The sequence below is a fragment of the Myiozetetes cayanensis genome, unplaced genomic scaffold (assembly GCF_022539395.1).
Source record: "Myiozetetes cayanensis isolate MyiCay16 unplaced genomic scaffold, myiCay2020 scf15, whole genome shotgun sequence".
NCBI lineage: Eukaryota > Metazoa > Chordata > Aves > Passeriformes > Tyrannidae > Myiozetetes > Myiozetetes cayanensis.
In genome coordinates this window covers 7,046,148-7,064,804 of record NW_026087159.1, presented here as the reverse complement: position 1 = coordinate 7,064,804, position 18,657 = coordinate 7,046,148, and the positions used below count along the sequence as shown (strand labels likewise).

The window sequence follows — 18,657 nt, the reverse complement described above, 5'->3', positions numbered from 1 at the left end:
AGTAAATGCTTCTAGTGAAAACAGTTTGTAGGAACAGATTAATTTGGATTAAGTGATACATATCAAAAATGGCCTGCTTGACATTTTCTAAATGGAGGGCTCTTTTACATCCAATTATTTTTTGTTAAACATTTATTATTCTGGATTTGACAGAAAAGTTACAAAAAAAAAAAAGGGAAAGAAATTTAAGGCTTGCAAATGAATGGAACATTTTGAATGATAAAAGAATCTATTTTTTTCTCATGATTCAGTATGACAAAAGATAAAAGAAATCTTGAAAACACTCATGGGTTAAGAAAACCTCTTGGCCATTGATAGAGATGAGGTCTCCTTGGCTGGAGCGAGACTGTGCCAATAGACCCTGCCACACTCAGCCTGTCCTGCCTGTGATGTGATTTTTTGCTTTGGTGTCTCTGGACACCAGCTGAGCATCCTGCCCTGGCTCCAGACAGTTTCCTGGTCACACAGCCTGGAGCACAACACATGTACAAATACCCCATGGGACAACTGTAAGACAGGTGGAGTTTCTGGGGAGTCAGGGAGAGTGCTGCACACTGAGGGCAAACAGCCCCCAAGTCAGTGTGAGGGGTTCCAGGCACCCAGAAGTGCAGGAACAGGCTGCCTCTGAGCCAGCCTTGGCAGGGAGCTGGCAAATCTCTCCTGAAATATCAAGTCTTGCCAGCTGCCATGGGCTGCAGTTTTGTTTCCAGGCTGTAATCACCATGGATCCTCACTGCGGAGAAAAGCAAGCCCACCTCCCGCTCAGCCCTTCAAACAGGCAGACAAGGGAGGGATGAGCAGCTGGCTCTGGGCCCATTTGGGCCACTCCTCCCACCCTTCATGCCAGGAAGCTATCCATGTCCCTGATACAGCTCAGCAATGCAGCACACCAGCAGCCATTTGAGGACCTAAACTCTAAACAGTCATGTTATCGGGTTAGAGCAAGGACAGGTAGTGTCTGCACAGGTAGATGGGCACTTTTGAGGGCCTTTGTTTCAGCAGGGAGCAGCATCAAGATAAAACAAGCCCATCTCCAGGCTCTTTGAGCATTACCACACTCTGAGCCTATGCCTGAAGAAAGCTGTCAGCTACCCAGCGGAAATCCAGCATCTCATGAGAACTGAGATCCTCTCCTCTGAGTCACTAATTAGGAAAACATGCAGCTGACTTGTAACAGAGATCAGTTCTGTTTCCTGATTATAGCATATTAATGCAGGATATGAATTTAAGCCCAAGACCAGAACATCACTGATGTTGCCTAATTTTGTTGAACAACTCTTTTGCTAATGACACTTTCAAGTTCCTTAATGGCGTAGGGCTTTGTTACCTAAATACTCAGGATGAATAAGGGGGCTGCAGTTATCTGACTGCATTATTTTTGTTCCTAGATAGTTTCTCAGAGCTATTACTGTTATACCATAACTATCAGTTATTTACAACAATTTCCTAAAAAGTAATGAGTCTACCCTTGGTGCACCACGCAATATCTAAAAGTCTGATGTGTGCATTTTTTTTCATAAAATTCAACAACATTATGTTAAAAAGACAACAAAACAGGCCTGACCTTGTGCTGGTATCTGTTGTCAAAGGCATGCTTGATTAAGAGGTTTTTCAAGACTGAGATGGCTGTATATCTGATATCATAGTTGTCCTGCAAGGCAACAGAGGCTTCTCTAAGAAGCATCCCCACCAGGAAATGGTGCTTGCAATACTCATCAGTTAAACTGTACTCGAGATTTACATCTGAAAGAAACAGCAAGGCAACAGTTAAGGGAAATGTTTCGAGGAAAAGGTCACTTAACCTACTACAGTCCTCCAGAAGGGTTCATCTCTCTCTCCTACAGTGCACTGATCTTTCAATTAACACTTGAACTGAATATACAGTTTTCTCCACCACTAAGCTAAGTCATATCAAGTAACTTGGCATCTTCCAGTTCAGGATGTTCATTAATTGCAGCCCTCTCTGTTTCAGCAGCACCTGAAGGAAGCATTTCTGCAGGGTGATGCTTTGCAAAGCTTGCCTCTCCAGTAAGTAATTTGTAAAGTCAGAGATGGATGAAATGGGGAAAAACAGGACAACTTAGTGCCTGGGGGCTGCTTTGCTCCTGACTGGCAGTTATCCTGTAAATCCCCAAACTACCCAGGTGGCAGGAGTGCCAACCTCCCCCAAGCATCTGTGAGTGTGGGAATGGGCAGTGGAGATGGTGGATTTGGGACACCCAGCCCTAGCAGTGCTGCTCTGTGGCTCATTCCACGTGCACCATGAAATCTGCATTCCTTCTCTCCACGTCAAGAGAGCAGAGCAAAGGCAAATACTCCTTCTGGGATATGGATGCAAATGAGGACCAGGTGCCAAGTGCTCAGTACTGCATCCTCCAGCAGTCTGCACAGCTGGGCAGCTGCACGGGCTGGGGAACCAGGCTGGAACTCCAGGCAGCTGCTTGTCAGAAACTGTGAGATTCCCTCAGCTTCCCACCAGCAGATATTGAACACAGCTCCTTAGAAGCTGTGCTGACTCCCACGAGAAAGGCAGCTCAGTATCTAATTACCTTGGTTAACTTAACTTGTACCCTGCATCTCATGTAGATTCAGGCTGTATTCTGTAATCAAAGGAGTGGTTGCTACAAGGATAAGGCATCACTTCCATGGATGTGCCTGGACAGTGCAGCAGGGAAGCAACAGTCAGAGATTTCAGTGCAGGGTGCACATGAATGACTTGTCCTGACACCACTATCTCTGTCAGACAACCCATACCCCGAACAGAGCTGTGCTCAGGTCAGACTTTTTTTTATTAAAAACATGTGTGCGAGTTTTTCTGTGGTAAGGCAGGGTGCACACACACAGCTTTGAAAATTCCAGCCAGAGGGTTACAATAGCTCTGCGGCCGCAAAAAATATTTTTGGGATCACTGATTCATAAGTAGCATTTACTGAATTGTGAAACTGTGATTCAGAGGAAAGAGAAAGCCATCTGGAACATTATCTAACTTTCATTGTTAGTCATGTTAGCAATTGTCACACAACGTGGTTATTTCATTAGTTGAATGCAAGCTAATTGATTCGAAGGTGTATATTTAATTTGACATTAGAGGATTTGATCATTCCAGTTGGACCTACCTACGGAAGTGAACCGTTCCACAGCAAATGAAAAAAAATCTAATTCATGTGTAAAAAGAAAAGGGACAAATAAAAAGACAGCAAAAATAAACAGGAACAAGTAATGCTCTAAATCTTGGAGAAACAGGACTGTATGTCATACTTTAATATTAGTTGTAAGGCTATTGCTTAACTCCCAGTTTCTGTCAATCCCTTGGATTTTTTCCTATCACAAGATTGCAAAACCAATCACATGCTGCTGGCTGTGAGACCAAGCTTGGGGCGTGCTTTGGCTGATGTCCTCAGGTACAGCAGAAGGAACACAGAATTAGCTAAGATGTTTCAGAGAAACTGCTCCAACATGCAACTCTCCAACTCAGTGGGATGTGGTTGTTGGAATGTGCTCTGTCATCATGCCTGTCTGCAGTGACTGAAGCTGCAGAAACCCTCTTTATCCACCTCACTGGGGGCTATTCCTTCTTTTCTTGGAAACAAAGCAGTAAGGGTTTGGGCATGACCTCTCTCTTCCTCCAAACAGGCTGATAAAGAGGTGAAGCATGCCAGCAGGGTATCTCCTTGGTGATGTGCACTTTGTACATCTCCATCTCCGAGCCCGCAGTCCCCTATAACCACAGGTCTGTCCATAAAACCGGACCAGCCTGCAATGGAGATGCATCACTATACCCCTCTGCCACGGCAGGCAGAGCTCAGGCACCACTGCAAAGGCACTTCAGCTACCTGAGGGAGGGCTGCTGTACTGGCAAGAGCTGTGTGTAAATCTCAACTGGTAGATCTCAGTCAAAATTAAAACACAGGAGGAAAGATGAGCTGCCCTCACAGCTTCTCAGTTTAACCATCTCAATGCAGAGGTGAACGTTAACCAAGAAAGAGCATCCCTATGTTATCATGCCACTAACAAGCATCAGGGAGGCACTATGGATGTGTTTTTCTCAGCCATTTCAAGCAAAACTTTTGTTAAATAATGCCAGGCAAGGAATCAAATTGATGTAAGACATTAGCAGCTCGTCCAGAAAGCTCTGAGAGGTCACCAACACACACCCACACCCACACATATCAAAATAAGGGATACTTCACAGTTACTATTGCTTCTGCCATCTGGATGTATGTGGAACCACTTTAGGACTTGTATAGCTACACCCTGAGGCACAAGCAAACATCTCCTTCCCACTACCAGAATAAATCATACAATCATAAAACCACTGGGCTTTCACACAGGGGAATCCCAAACCTCACTCTCCTCTCCCGTACTTATATTGGCCAAGTTATTTGCATCCAAACCCGGCAATATTTACTGTATTTATCTTGACTCTTGAGAAAGTGGGACCCAGGGAGAATGAGGGTATCTCTATAGCACTCTTGGGAAGCTGCTGATGTCCACACTGCCATCGGTGGCTGAGCTCCAGCCACCCACACTTGCTCAGTGCCTCAGCTCAGCCCCTCATAAACCCCATCTGAGCTGCTGAGCAGCTTCAAGACCAAAGGGGACATGGTGTGACAGCAAAAGCAGTGTGGATACGTGGTGGTGCACAGCACTTATGCCCTTGGAATGCACTAAGGACTGGCATGGGCTCAAGCTCTCTGCTGGCTGCCTTCAGCCCAGGTTTGAGTACAAGCTCAAACACACTGTGCCCTGCTGTGATCCTGTGCACAATGAAAGGAGAAGGTAACCTAAGTCACCTTCTGGTGGCCACAAAGAGAGCTGGCATTGGAGCAGTGAGTTCAATCTGTTCTCCTACATTTCCATTCCCTACAGCACCCATTGATGAGACATCCACTTCTCAGGGGATGCTGACACTCATGAGAACAAAGGATTACATTTGCACAATTTCTGTATTTACTGAAACACGGGCAGTTTCTTTTGGATATTGTTAGTCCCATGCAAACTTAAATATAGGAAATACTGAAAAGACTGACTGCATACCATTCTAGAGCAAAATTAGGTAAACCTGCCAGAAAACCATCTTGTCCTGAGCTTAATGTAAATCAGGTTAACGAGGACATACATTTCCTTGACACCAAATCAAAGTCCATCTGGTCAGAAGCCATCAAGACTAATAAATGATATCTCTTTAGCCAGTCTCTTGAGAAAGGACATACCTTGAACTCTTTGCAGCTTGGGTTTGGAAAAGGTCATTGGCAAGTTCAGAGGAATGTAGTGCTCATGATTGCAAATTGTTTGAAGAAATTCAAACTTGTATTCAACCAGCAGCTGGGATAAAAAAAGACAAACACAAACTATGTTTTCAGTTTGACCCATTTGCTTCCAGTTCAGTGTGCTTGTTGCACAAGAATTGGGGAATCTAAAGAACATGTGGTGAAACTCACTAATAAATGGCAAATTTCTGTGTTGTTCCCAGCAAGTGTCAGTGCATGCAGCTCTCACTTGGGACTTCTTCACCTTTTTCATCCAGACTATTAACCAATCTCCTTCACTTCTGACTCTTTACATTACTTGGAAACTTATCTGGATACAGGCTCTTTGGCCCAGACAAAGAGGTCTCTGCCTCCAAAAGACTTTGCAGGAACAGAATCTAAAAGGCCTCCAGGAGTCATATAAAATAATCACTACAGAGCTCTGACGGATGTAGATATGGACAACTGCAAACCACCTTTCAAGAAACCTACTGCTTACCTTAGGGTCTTTTGGGCTGAATCCAGAAATGTAATCATTTATCAAATTAAAAACAAATCCTCTGTCCATAAAGGTCAGACAACGCTGGAGAAAAAATAGCAAGATGTGAGCAATGATTAACAATTGAAGCAATCATCCTAAATCTTCTCCATACTACTGTCCTGCCAGCAGCCAGATTTGATCCTGCAGGCTCTTGCAGACTTTCCAAAACATACTTGATACTGTTTCTCTGAAACTATTTGGATGACCTCACTTAAGTCTCCCGTGGACAACAGAAATATTTAAAATGAGATTACACATATTTCAGGTTCCAAACAGCTGCTGGGCATGACTGAAAACCTGAGGTAACATGTAGAGTTAGTGCTCCTCAGAAAGAGAAAGTTTCTTTCCTAGGAAAGTTTATCTCCTCCAGAGTTTAGACAACTGAAAAAAAACCCCCAAAGACAAGATAAAGTCAAACCATAATTGTTTGCTTGCTCCTTATTTCTCATTATCTGTCTTTTCGTTTCTCTGATAAAAGCCTTGGGAGAAGGAAAGAAGCTGCTGACCTTCAGGAAGTTAGCCAAGCTGAAGTTGACGTTCCTGGACTCTTCGGGGATCTCGTTATAGCGGATGGTCACGTGGGGAATGATGGCAAGCAGCAGCGAATGCAGGGCGTGCTGGTAGGACTCGGGGAACCGCTGACCTCTGGGCAGCTGAAACCAAAAGCACACCCAAACTCAGTGCTGCAAGCCAGCAGCTGGGGAGAACCGAGCCCAGGCACAAGTTCTTCAGCATTTGTTTCAGTTGTTTGCTAATAAAACACTGGCCAAAGAAAGCGCTGGCTGCAACTGCAGTAGGTAGTAACAGAAAAGGAGGGTGCACAAGCCATAAGGAGCTCTGGAATTTTTAAACTACAACTGAGAATGAAAAGAGGAAAAAGGGAAAAGTAAAGAGAAAAGAAGGAGGCTAGATGTTCAGATTGGCACGTTTGGGGTTTGTGTTTTTTTTTTTTTTTTTTTAAATAAAGAGTTACAAAGCTTTTCAGAAAAACTTTTGGAGGAGAGTTAGTTTGCGACAGTTCTGTAATGCAGCATCAACCAAATTTATTTTTACCTTGATTTTGTTCTCTTCCAGTAAGTACATTGCCATGGACTTTGCCAGTGCTTCAAAGAAAAACCACGAGTACTAGAATGAACAAAGAATACTATTAAGTTTTCTCAGCAGGACTGACATTCCCTGACTGTGTGGAGAAGCACCTCTTTGTGAGGACGCTGTGGGGAGAGCTCACACTCAAATGGCATTTTGTTAGCACAGTGGTGCTTGGCATGGGTGCCTTTGCTACCCAGAGATGTCCTGCCAGTCTTAGGGTGGGAATAGATCCATCCCCTCTGCATCCCAATGCACTCTGCCAAAAGTCAGCAGAGTTTGGGGAGCAAGCCCTGTAAAAGCCCAGAGGCCAGAACTCAGTCTGCCTCCTGTGAGTCACCCCTCATGTATGGCTTGAGGAAAATAGATAAAACTGGCAAGATGAACAGCCCTTTGCTGTGTCCTGCCATGAGCCTAAACACAGCCAGGTTCCCTGCTAGGATTCATCTCTTTTGTAAGGGGAGAACCTCAACGACGTGGATCTGAGGAGTTGCCCCGGTAGCTTTGCTCTGGCACTGGGTTTAGATGGGTGTAAGTGTTGGGCTTTATACCAGACACCCTCCACCCTTGATAGCCAAGTACAGCCAATACAAGTACACGATACTTCACCTTGAGTAGCTTATTGATGGCTAGAAAATCTGCTGACTGCTTCAAGATCGTGGCCATGGAAAGGACCAGGATTTCATGGGTCATCTTCGCCTGTTTGACACTTGGTTTCTCAGCTCGAAAGACATACTGGGGCAAGAACAACAGAGTCAGTGGTGTGCCTGCTCCCAGCAGAGAGTTTGGAGAAGTGGTGTGTCATGACTGACCTTTATGAAGGAGCGTAAGTAGTGGTCTAGACCTTCCTCATGGCACTTGGACACGATGTGCAGAAGAACCCTGAGGAGAAAGGTGGTTTGTGTTCAGCACGCAATGCGAGGTAGAAGTTCCTTCAGCTTACAGAAGTAGAAACCATGTGTGGCCTATCCTGCTCAACCTCAAAACCTGCTGGCACAGCCTGATTTGCAGGGAGCCAGTACCTGCAGGATAGCACCCCTCACAGCTCCTGTGGCTGCACCATCCTTGCACAAAGCACTGAGACACGAGGTGGCCAAAGCCTCTTCTTCACTTTTGTGCTGGACCAGGTATCACCCAGACCAGCTGACTTCAACACTAGAGACTCCTTGCACCATGAGATGAGACAAAACAGTCTCCACTGTTTTTATAATCTGATACCTTCCTGCATCCCCTGAAGCCTCCTTTTTTACTGAACTTGCATCATATGCTTCTTGCTACATGCACTGCACTATTTTGGGTTGTCACCTTGTAGTTCAGGAGGGTCAAGCAGACCCTGGAGAATATGCCAGCTCTCTGGAAGCACTCCCAGGAAGCTAATGAAGGCAGCAAGAGCCCAGTTTCCCCAGCCAGCACTGAGGATTTACATTTCAGTCCCAGCCAGAGGAAACAACAAACTATTGCATGTTTTCACAAACCGCACAGGCCAAGCCACAAGGAGGAGTTTACAAGCCCTTTATCAGATAAACTGGGTTTTAAATTCCACTGTGAAAGTCTGATGAAAAAACAGTTGTCATCAAACAGAAAGCTACTGACAACTTTCAGTACTGGAGAGCAAAACTGGAGAGCATCAGGCCAAGCTTTGAAAAAAATCTCTGGAAATTAAGGTGGGAGCTGGTCACCTGATCCCTGTCCTTGCCCCCTGGTGATTCAAACAGAGTGGAATTACAGTGTTCCACACAGAAATCCTCACAACATGAAATGTATGGCACAGGGCTGTGAGTGCAATAGGCACTGCATCCCTGGGGGAGCAGGGCTCAAGTCCCACATCCCTGGGGGACCAGGGCTCAGCCTCCAACCTCTAGTTCCATGGTAGCAGGATGCTTCTGGTACATGGATGCACGGTATGTACTAGAACCAGAGGAGGATCTCCATGGAGTGGCATCCAGCATCCATACCCCTGTGCCCTGGCAGCACTTCACTGAGGAATAACCCCAGGAGGAAGACGGGTGTTTCAGCACATCCCTCAGTTTCAGGGAGTCATGGCCAGCGCTAAGCAGGGAAAGAGAGCAGCAGGGGACAGCCAGTGCTGCCACTTAGCATCCTGTACTGGGAAACCAGACCCTGCTTTGCACTGTCATTTGTGGCTTTGCATTTGTAACTGAAGACTGGGTGGTTTGCTCAACACTCACATGGTGCAGTTGACAGCTACTTCATCCTCCTGGGTCACGTTTGTGAGGACTCTAAATAGTTGCATAAGAATTACAGGTAGAAACTGAATCATTACTTGGATCTCCATGGCGTGCAAACACTAAAACAAATGTTCAAAACACAGACACTTTTAGTTCAACATTTTTCAGATGTTAAACATTTACAGTCCACAGACATTTCTGTGGCAATAGGACAGGCGTTAGCAAATGCTTCAGGGTGTGGGCTTCAGCCCACTGGAGGATGGGGGAACTTGGACCCATAGCAGCACTCACTGCCTCCTTCCAGCTGACAGATTCCAGCTGCACGCCTTTGGGGAGCAGCATGAATCACTCATGGCAGGTATTAATCCTTGTCTCAGATGTGCCCGGGTAGCTATGACTTAATTAGAGGTCACATGCTATGATTTGTCTGAAAACCCCCAGATTTAAGGCTGAAGTTTTGCTCTCAAGTCTTCTCATCACTTTGCGCCAGTTTTTTGAAATGCCATTTTCACAAGTGCCTTTGGAGCATGAAAACCTGCTGCCCAATGACTTGCACTAGGACTTTTCACCAAAAAGCATAGCTTGCTACCAGAAATGGGATTTAAGGGACTTGGTGAAGGTCAAGATAATCTGGTGCATGTGCTCTCTACCCATTTCATAAAGCTCGTGTATGAATCTCATGATAAAAGTCTAGAAAAGACAGTGCATTTGATTTTCAGTTTTGGAACCTGAAAATCTCATGAAGTGTTTTTAAATCTCTATCTAGTTATTTAAATAACTGAAATTATTGAGGTGTTGGTGATTAAAAATCCCTTGTGGTTATATATAACTTGTGGTTAGCACATACATGTCTCCCTGTCTGTAGGCTGCAGTGAGGGCGCTGGGGCTTGGCAGGGCTGGGACCTGATGAAATGCTCACAACAAATTTAGTGTGATTTTAGTGCTTGGATTCAAAACCTGCCATGATTTCTATTTCTTAAAATATTTGTACATTATCTGGCACACATTCAGTAACTTTGTGGTGATATATCCCCACCACTCTAAGTGGAGCTGTTGCTACAGCAGCACTCTCAAAACCAGGCAGTGATGCAAGGAAACAAGGACAGTAAATAGCCAATATATAATATTCCTGGCAGAAGCCTTGGTGGACCTGCTCCAAGGTCCTTACTCATGCTGCAGAAATTGCCAAAAAGCTGGGTTTAGGTCACAGGTCAGCTCTGGTCAAATTTAACTGGCTGATAATCCCATATATCTTTTTCAGCCTAAAAAAAAATAAAAATCCTGTTTTGAATGGGCTTCCAGAAAACAAGGAATTGTGCTACAGTTTAATGGTTGGAATCAGTGCTAGGGCAGCAGGGGAGGAATGTGAGTCCACTGGGAGGAAGGTTTGCCATGAGCACAGTAGAGTCATGCTTGTTTTATCTGCTGTGGAAGGCAGAGGGGAGCAGAACAGAGACAGTCAGGTCAGTGAGCGAAGGTAAAGGTACTGCACAATGCACAGGGCCCCAGTGCTGCAGTGAGGGCCTGTTCCTACAGGGCAGGGGTCAGGGTATTTACTGATGGTCTGTAAAAACACAAACAAAGCCCACCAACAGACACTGTTCACCTTTAGGCATTTAACAAGTTCTCCTGGGACTTCCTTAGCTCCCGCCTGAACCAGCTGGCAGTACTGGAAGAATTTGTGCAAATGTATGTCCTGGAAGAGACAAACAAGTTCAGTTCAGCAGCCTCAACATTTGTCAACCTCTACTCTGCAGCTTACATTCAAAAATCTGCTGTTTTATCTACAGCACTGGGCCATGTCCCTACCAGTGGCTCTCCTGATCCCCAGCTGCCATCTCCCAGAACTGCAGTACTGCTCCTTGTCTTTTCCAACATACCCACTGCCCATCCCCTGGCTCCCAACCAAACTCAAGATTAAGCACAAAATTTCCAGCAGTGTTAAAATTCTCCTGTGGTTGCACTACCCCGAGTCCCAATCCCCATCCCACACTGGCCTGGAAAAACAGAAGCCCTCCTCTCACAACTGCGACTCTTAGAGACTGCCTGACCTTCTGCATCGCCGACATCCTACCGCCCATCTGAGGCAGGTTCTCCTTCCTATTACTATCCCTCCTCCTCCAAGGATAAATTTAATTACTGGGTTATTTCACCCTGAAAAGCATCTGGGAACGTAGCTTGGTGGGAAGTGGAACTACTGCACTGCTTTCAGTGCTGTACGGAATTAGTAAGGCACTAAACCAGATTCAGATGCTGAAAGCAGATTTCTGTGAACGTACATGCAGCTGATGACATTCAGCACATACAAGTCCTGCCAAGGGCATTTTCCCATCAGCAGTGCTGAAAGGAGGTGCCCCAGAGCACGTGCTGGGGATCTTTGCTGCACATCATGTGAAACTTGGGGAAGTCCACTACTACCATAAGATGGCAGAATGCACAAGCACTTGATAAAACAGCCTGAACTAGTTTCAAAGGGAAATCAGGACTCTTGTTTTCTCGTGTCTGTTGTTGTCAGATAACTTCTGTTTTAAAAAAACTTAATAAACAGTCTAATATTAACTGTGGTACTCAGAGGTCTTTTCCAACTTTAATGATTCTATGATTTGTGGAGACCTCTCATATCCACCAGTTCTCTCTTTTGTGTCATTGAAGCAGCTCATTTGCTCAGGTGTTTCAGTGCAATCAACTAAGAAAACACCAGCCTCTCCCCTGGGCTCATTCACTCACACAACTGTTTTATCACATCCAGACAAGGAGCAGATCCCTGCAAGTAATCCCAGCTCTGCTGCTACAGAAGCATCCAGTGCTGTTGTGCAAACCAGGTACCTCTTTGCCACACCACCTACGGTTTAGCAGCCTTAGAGACACAGCAATTGCTTCCTCTGCATTTGTGTTGGAAGTCTTCAAAAGTGAGGTGCTTGACTTACCTGTGTGTAAATGGTTGAGTCCAAGTGCATTCTGATTTTAAACAGTGGCTTTGCTCCATCCACCCACTTCGCATCCACGCTGGGCTGCTGTGAACAGACAACATTCAAGTACTTGGTTTCAGACTGGTGAGAAGGTGACTCTGTGCAGACACACAGAGCCCATGTGCTCACTCTCCTGCACTTGCCATCTGCAACAGACTAGTCCAGCCTGCCACAAAAATATTCTCTACAGCCTGTATAACCAGGGAAAGTGGAATTAAAGATGTCCCATTTCCCATCCTTAAGAACCTTAAGCTTTGAAGTTGCCCTGCAGCACAGACCTTTTCAGCTGAGCAGAGCACCAACAGGAGCCCAGAACTTACAGTGGCAACAAAAGCTCAACTTCCCTTTTCCTTTTACATTTAGGCCCATTTTAAATGGCTCTCCTACCTTTCGTGACTCTGTGTCTCCAAGACCCAGGTAGCCAGGTGGAAGGTTGGACGAAACCGGCAACTGCCGCTCCAGGGTGACAATCCGCCCATCCTTCAGCAACGGGACCCAGGCGTATCCCACTGTGGAGGCAACCAGTGGGGCAGAGTTAGCAGGCACACAGTGACACGTGTGCAGCTCAAACAGAGCTGTCTCTCACCCTGGGAAGTCTGAACTTGCAGTTGTGCAAGCGGCTTCAGCGAGGCTGGGTGGACCACGTCAGTGTTGTTAAAGCACCTTTTACCTGGTGACTTGGTGAATGAAATTCAGACGCAGCACAACCAAGACCAGGAGTGGGTTTGAGGGGCAGAAACAGTGCGTGAGCCATGGCTGTGCACCATGATGAGGCTCCTTTGAGGACTGGATGAATGGAGAAGCATCCAGACCAGTGGGACTTGGGTGTGCACATGTCTAGTGAGGGCAGGATCAGCCCCTGAGGTCCTGATCAAGCATCAGGTTTTTGCTGGTGTCTTGCCTGACAACAGCCCATTTGTGCAAGTCAAGTCAGGAACACGCAGAAAGAGCTGTCAGATTGCAGCAAAAATCAGAGCTTTAGCATACACCAAAAACACTGAGTTTATTACAGTTTAGACCTACAATTTCCCATTAGGTTGCTTTTAGAAAAGAAGATTCAGATAGGCTAGTATTTTGATCAAACATTTTTTTCATGACCCTACATTCATTTTATCTTGGCCTTTTACACTCCAACAAAAATAATTTAAGCATTGAACATACCTTGAGTTTCAACGGTGTCCTGTTTTTTCGATGTTGCCTTTGTATTAATTTCACAGCTGACATGATAGAAGGTGAAAAGCAAATGATGCTTTTGATGGAGGTGAATTGGAAGCTCAATTTTAATCTAAAATGATATCATGATAGATCAGACTGTATTTTTGTGGAGTAATACTTTAGTTCTATTTTATTTCACAAACGCTATGTTGAATGCAGTTAAACAAGACACACTCTTGCCCATTTTAAGTAACTCCTAACATTTTCATCACATTTGCAACATTACTTATTAATGGGGGTGTGTGATTGGAGGCACAAAGCGTGACAGTAAAGACAGCAGAAAACAAACCAACATTAAAAATTGACAAAGGCTCTGGCTTTGCTGAGCCCTTCTGCTGAGGCAAAGGGCTGGTGATTATCTTTACCCATATTTCACCCAGCCCAGCAAAGAGAGGTATCCCTGAAAAACCCCTTGGCATTGTGGAATCCAAGAAAATCTGCTATTTCCCACATTTTGTTTTTACCTCATCATAGAACTCGGGGCTCTGGTTGTGATGCAGCACGGCAGCATATGCGTTTGTGGTCAGGAGAGGGCCTCCAGGTTTGCCATATATACACTAGAAACACAAATAAAGAGCTGAATTCAGGGTTGCTACCAACCTAAATTAGCCAGTCAAATTAAAACAGTGATGGAAACCCAGTGTTTTCCTATTGCCTTGCCCTGACTGGCTGGCACAGCAGTGAGCAAAGGGCAGCCCCAGTAATAGGTACCCACCTTGAGCGGCCTGGCATCAGCTTCATCTGAATCCCTGAACTCAACACAGACAGCAATATTCCTTGCCTGAAGTGGGAAAGAACAGGAGGATGAGCCATTGCTACAGGTCAGCAGCATCACCCCAGCCCTCGCTCCAGGTCACTCACCTTCGCAAACACCTTCTGGTTCTCGTACTTCAAATGCAAGGGGTAGACATAGAGGTGGTTTTTGTAGACAGTGAAGGGGTAACAGTATTTTGCAACTTCTGGGACAAGCTCCTCCACTTCCACTGCAATGTCCTCACAGCTCTTCTCAAAAGGCTTTATAGGAATGTAAGAAGCTGTGACACAATCTGGAAGAAAACAAGAACAGAAAAAATTAAGTCTACTACAAAAGCCTTTTGAACAGGAGATTAGCCTAGAGGAGTTGCCAAAAAGTCCATGGATGCGATGGCCAAATTGCAAAGGAGATGAAACCCTCAGGTAAACCCCTGCACTTGGCTCACATCCCTCCAGAGAATCCATCAGAAAGACTTACAAGTCAGTGGTTGTGCTGAATTACTCATTTCTCATTGCACCCCCAAGATACTCTTGTTAATGAAACAGCAAAATTCCCCATAGAAGCATCAACTCCTGAGGCTCGAGCCATCAGCACTTATTTTAAGATCCAAGATCCTTACTTGTGAAGTCTAGCGGGATGTCTTTAATGATGATATTTAACTGGGCTGGAATGACTTGTAGTTTTGTCTTCTCTGGTCTGCATTAAAGAGAAAGGAACAAGAGTGTGAACCTTGAAAGCTCAAGTGCTGAACACATCAGCAGCACTTCTTGCTACCCTCTGAATGTTTTAGAAATTGTCATCTCATGCTTACACTAAACTGTTTAAAAATGTATGTTAAAATGCCTGCCCAGCCCCTATACCAGTCTCTCACACTTACTTCTTATACTCTGCTAAAAGCTTCAGCATATCTTCATTTGAGAGTTTGCTGCTGTCTTGCTTGTAGAGGGGTGAGAATTTCCCTTCAACATCAAGAGTGCCCTGGGAGTCTTTAAAAACTGGTCTGCAGAAAAAGAAAGAAAAAAGGAAAGTTTCCTAAACGTTGGTACATAGACAGACACTGAGGTCTTTGACACGTCGGAAAGGCAGTTTATCAGGTGAGAGGTTCACTGGTCTGTGACTGCTCTGCACACCACCAGACCTGGCTGCTCACTCATCCTCACATGGTGCTTACACCCCACACAGCCTGCAATCCAGCGTGTCACACTGAATCCCATGGGACATCGCCCATTTCCCTTCTCTCCAGCCAGGTCAGGAGGACACATCCAGCCCATTTCCAAGCCTGGTCCACACTCATGAACACCCTTCCATCCCCTCCCACTAACACCAGCATCTTCCTACTTGCACGTGTGGTCAGAGCACAGAAATCCTCCTAGGAAAGAAGTGCATGATAAAAACCAGTTTTGGGACATACATCAGCTCCTCCTGAAGCCAGAGGAGGAGACTGGAATGTGCCCTTGGAAATAAAGGGTGTTTGTGTACAGTAAGAACATTAAAGCATCTGCACTCCCTTTCTGTGCAAACACCTTCCTCTGAGACCCACAGGGAAACTGTTCCAGGGATGCAGAGCAACAGTTCCCTGCACCAGGCCACTCAGCTCCTTGCTGTCCAAAGGCAGCTCTTTACCCAGCAGGAATAAATCCAAAGCCAAAGTCAATGCCCATACAGAGCCCACCATTAGGCTGAGGCACTACTTGAAAGAGGGCTGAGTGCTGACTCCCAGGATTCAGATGCATCCCACAAACACCATCTCGATGATGAGCAGCCAGTGTCACAGGAAAATCCAGCTCAAGAGTATACACACTGCAAGCAGTATACCATCAAATTCCATCCCACTGTGACAGTTTTCTGGGTTCCCATGTCATTACCATCCCTTTTGTCAGCACCAAAATGCAATTCATCACTAGGAGGCAGTGGATGATCTTGCCTTCAGGCCTTCCTCTGATGGAGATTTAAGAGAGTTAGCACTGACATACTTTATCAGTCCCAGTAAAAGAACAGCAAGGGAATGGGATCACTACCTCCAGCCATTCTCAAGAACATTAATTAAAGCGGAGCTTCAGGTGGAAAACAAGCCCCAGCTGACTGCCACCTCCAGGCTGGGAGGTCTTCTACTCTCATCCTGTCCCTGGAAATGGCTGGTGGCAGGAAGGAGTTCTGCACTGATTCCCGTGGTAGCATGGGATGGCGTAATTTGTCCCCAGGAATGTTCCCCTGACAGCAGTAGCTACAGGTCATTAGGAAGGTTACTGCCTTCCCAGCACTGTTTACTTTTTAATATTTTGTTTCTAATTCTAGATAGAGCATTTCAGGCCAATCCCGATTCTGTTTTGGGAGTCGGAGCCAAACTCTGCCCCCGGCTGCAACTTCACTGACTTCAGTCACTTGGCCCTTTGCCCACTTGGCCGAATGGTGCCTTGGATAACTCGCAGCAGGAGCAGCTCCTGCCATGGGCAGAGCCCAGTCTGAGGAGACTAACCTGGCAGCCCAACCAAAGGGCATCCGGTACTGCCCCAGACGGCTGCACACCTGCTTGGCCACCTTATGGACTTTCTGGGCAGTCTGCAAAACACAAGAGAGGTGGGTTAGTGTGCGCCAGGACTTCCCTGCTGCCCTGGGAAAGGACTGAAGAGCGCTGCACTCTCCAGGAAGAAGCATCTCTCCACGAGGTACAGCTCCCCAGGCACACAGCACAATTGTTGTTGCAGCGGCTGATAGACGTCCCTTTTTGCCACCTCACACCATCCACAGTTATTACTTTGAAAAGCAGTAACAAACATTGAGGGCACAGTCATATTAAACCTATTAGTTTATTTTCCAAAATGAACTGCAACTGGCTCATCCTATACAGACTTAGGAAGTGTGCTGAGGGAATGCCATCATCATCGAGTGTTCTGTAACTGACTTTTCAGAAACTAATCTTGAGTGGCTGCAACAAGGCACCATGAGCTCCACTTGGCATGCAGAGAATGATACTGGCTGCAGCAGGGTCTCTCCCTTGCATATTAGGAAAAATTTCTTCACTGAAAGCATTATCAAGCACTAGAACAGGCTGCCTAGAGAAGTGGTGGAGTCACCATCCCTGGAGGTATTTAAAAGACATGTAGAAGTGGTGCTTAGGGACATGGTCTAGTGTTGGGCTTAGCAGTGCTGGTTTAATGGTTGGACTCAATGATCTTTTCCAACCTAAAGGATTCTATGGAGACACTTCCTTCTGGGGATGAAGTGTGCCACTTTTTGCTACCAGCCCAGACTTCGCTTTGTCAAAGTGCAATGGGGAAAGGTCCCCCTGCCCCAAGTCCTTGGCTCTTTTCAAAAATCCTCTGCCCCTTTCCAAGGGAAGGAATCAAATCTCCCAGGACAGCCCAGTTGAAGCCAGCCTGGAAACAGTGCAAATGTTGGAGCGGGAGCAGGTTGTGCTCACATGCAAACAGAACAGATGAAGAGTATTTGCCAGAAAGAAACCAAAGAGAAGCAGGAACAACCCGTGTTTCAGACCACACTACTCCCTGCAGCAGAAGAGAGCATCACTAAAGAGAGACTCTCATGGCCCCACCCAATACCTTTCCAGGGTCTGAGTTCTTCATGTAGGGCTCTACACAGTGTGCAATGCTGCCCTGCAGCACCTTCTCCACCCGGGCCACCAGGAAGATCTCAGCATGGGGGTCGGTCACGGAGAAAACGCCCTGCAACAGACAGGCAGCAGCTGTCAGACAGCAGGACACCCGACAAACTGCAGGGTTTGCCCCTAAACTGTCCCTTTCCCACAACCCACACACACCCTGCCCTGGTTGCTGCTGTGGACAGGCCAGAGGGGCTCACCAGGCTTGAGCATGGTCAAGTCTTGAAAAACTCTACCTGGTCACTGCCAGCGAGCCCCAAGTGGCACCTTCAACACTGACCAAAACCCCACAGCTCAGGAGAAGAGCTGACTCCTGGTTCCCCCCACAGTGGGTAACACCACACTGCAAGGCTGTTGAGCAGCCACAGCCTCAACAGAGGCGCAGAACGAGCAGAAGGTCAGATATTCACCCGTTTTATGTAGCACAGGCAGGACTCGGGGACCCCGTGCACGAGGCTCTCTCCCGGCGAGTGTCCCTTGGCTCCCTCCGCTCCGGACACGGAGCCATCCAGCAGCATGTCACGGACAGACGGGGGGTTCAAGTCCACGTGGAAGTCAGCTGAAATCTTGCAATTATTTTTCAGGTCGAATAACGCCAAGCTTAGGAAAAAGGGCTCAACCTGGAAATTTGATTGGATGGATGTGTCAAAAAAAAAAATGCATGGCACGAGCTCAAGGGTATCAGCATTGTCTTCCCTGCTAAAGAAACTGGGACCCTTCTGCATGTGTTTGTGCCTTTAGCTTTGGACACCAGCATTCTACAGAATTCTTACAGATAATCCATGTTTTTTGCTTTATAAATATATAAATCCATTTTTTTCCTGCACCTTCTTAAATTTTGATCTAGTCAATTTGAAAAAAGCTACTTTAAAGCCATCAATGAAATATAAAGAATGAAATCCATGTTTTTTTACATAAGTGGCAAACTATGAAGTCGGGAAGAAAAGGTGAACTCAGTTCATCAGAGCTGTTTATCCTTTGCAATGAGAAAGAAATCAGCTTAAGAGTGTTTATGATCACGTGCTTAAGACCACT

General features: G+C 46.0%; 1 protein-coding gene across 7 annotated transcripts in view; it reads right to left on the bottom strand.

Annotated features, from left to right (window-relative positions):
- The window catches only part of DOCK11 (dedicator of cytokinesis 11), a 77,839-nt gene that overhangs the window by 26,985 nt on the left and 32,197 nt on the right, over positions 1-18,657 (bottom strand). For 3 of the 7 annotated variants that reach the window (XM_050310226.1, XM_050310229.1, XM_050310232.1), the window contains exons 12-32: positions 18,033-18,242; positions 17,564-17,686; positions 16,480-16,562; positions 14,881-15,003; positions 14,623-14,699; positions 14,111-14,295; positions 13,965-14,030; positions 13,714-13,806; positions 13,196-13,319; positions 12,422-12,543; positions 11,993-12,079; positions 10,672-10,761; positions 9,066-9,184; positions 7,689-7,758; positions 7,486-7,611; positions 6,844-6,915; positions 6,297-6,443; positions 5,749-5,832; positions 5,214-5,325; positions 3,117-3,155; positions 1,565-1,743 (exon numbers count right to left, since the gene is read on the bottom strand). In XM_050310226.1, the coding sequence (XP_050166183.1) occupies positions 1,565-1,743; positions 3,117-3,155; positions 5,214-5,325; positions 5,749-5,832; positions 6,297-6,443; positions 6,844-6,915; positions 7,486-7,611; positions 7,689-7,758; positions 9,066-9,184; positions 10,672-10,761; positions 11,993-12,079; positions 12,422-12,543; positions 13,196-13,319; positions 13,714-13,806; positions 13,965-14,030; positions 14,111-14,295; positions 14,623-14,699; positions 14,881-15,003; positions 16,480-16,562; positions 17,564-17,686; positions 18,033-18,242 (2,331 nt within the window). The remainder of the gene's footprint in view (positions 1-1,564; positions 1,744-3,116; positions 3,156-5,213; positions 5,326-5,748; positions 5,833-6,296; positions 6,444-6,843; positions 6,916-7,485; positions 7,612-7,688; positions 7,759-9,065; positions 9,185-10,671; positions 10,762-11,992; positions 12,080-12,421; positions 12,544-13,195; positions 13,320-13,713; positions 13,807-13,964; positions 14,031-14,110; positions 14,296-14,622; positions 14,700-14,880; positions 15,004-16,479; positions 16,563-17,563; positions 17,687-18,032; positions 18,243-18,657) is intronic. The other 4 variants (XM_050310227.1, XM_050310230.1, XM_050310228.1 and 1 more) reach the window with 2 other exon arrangements.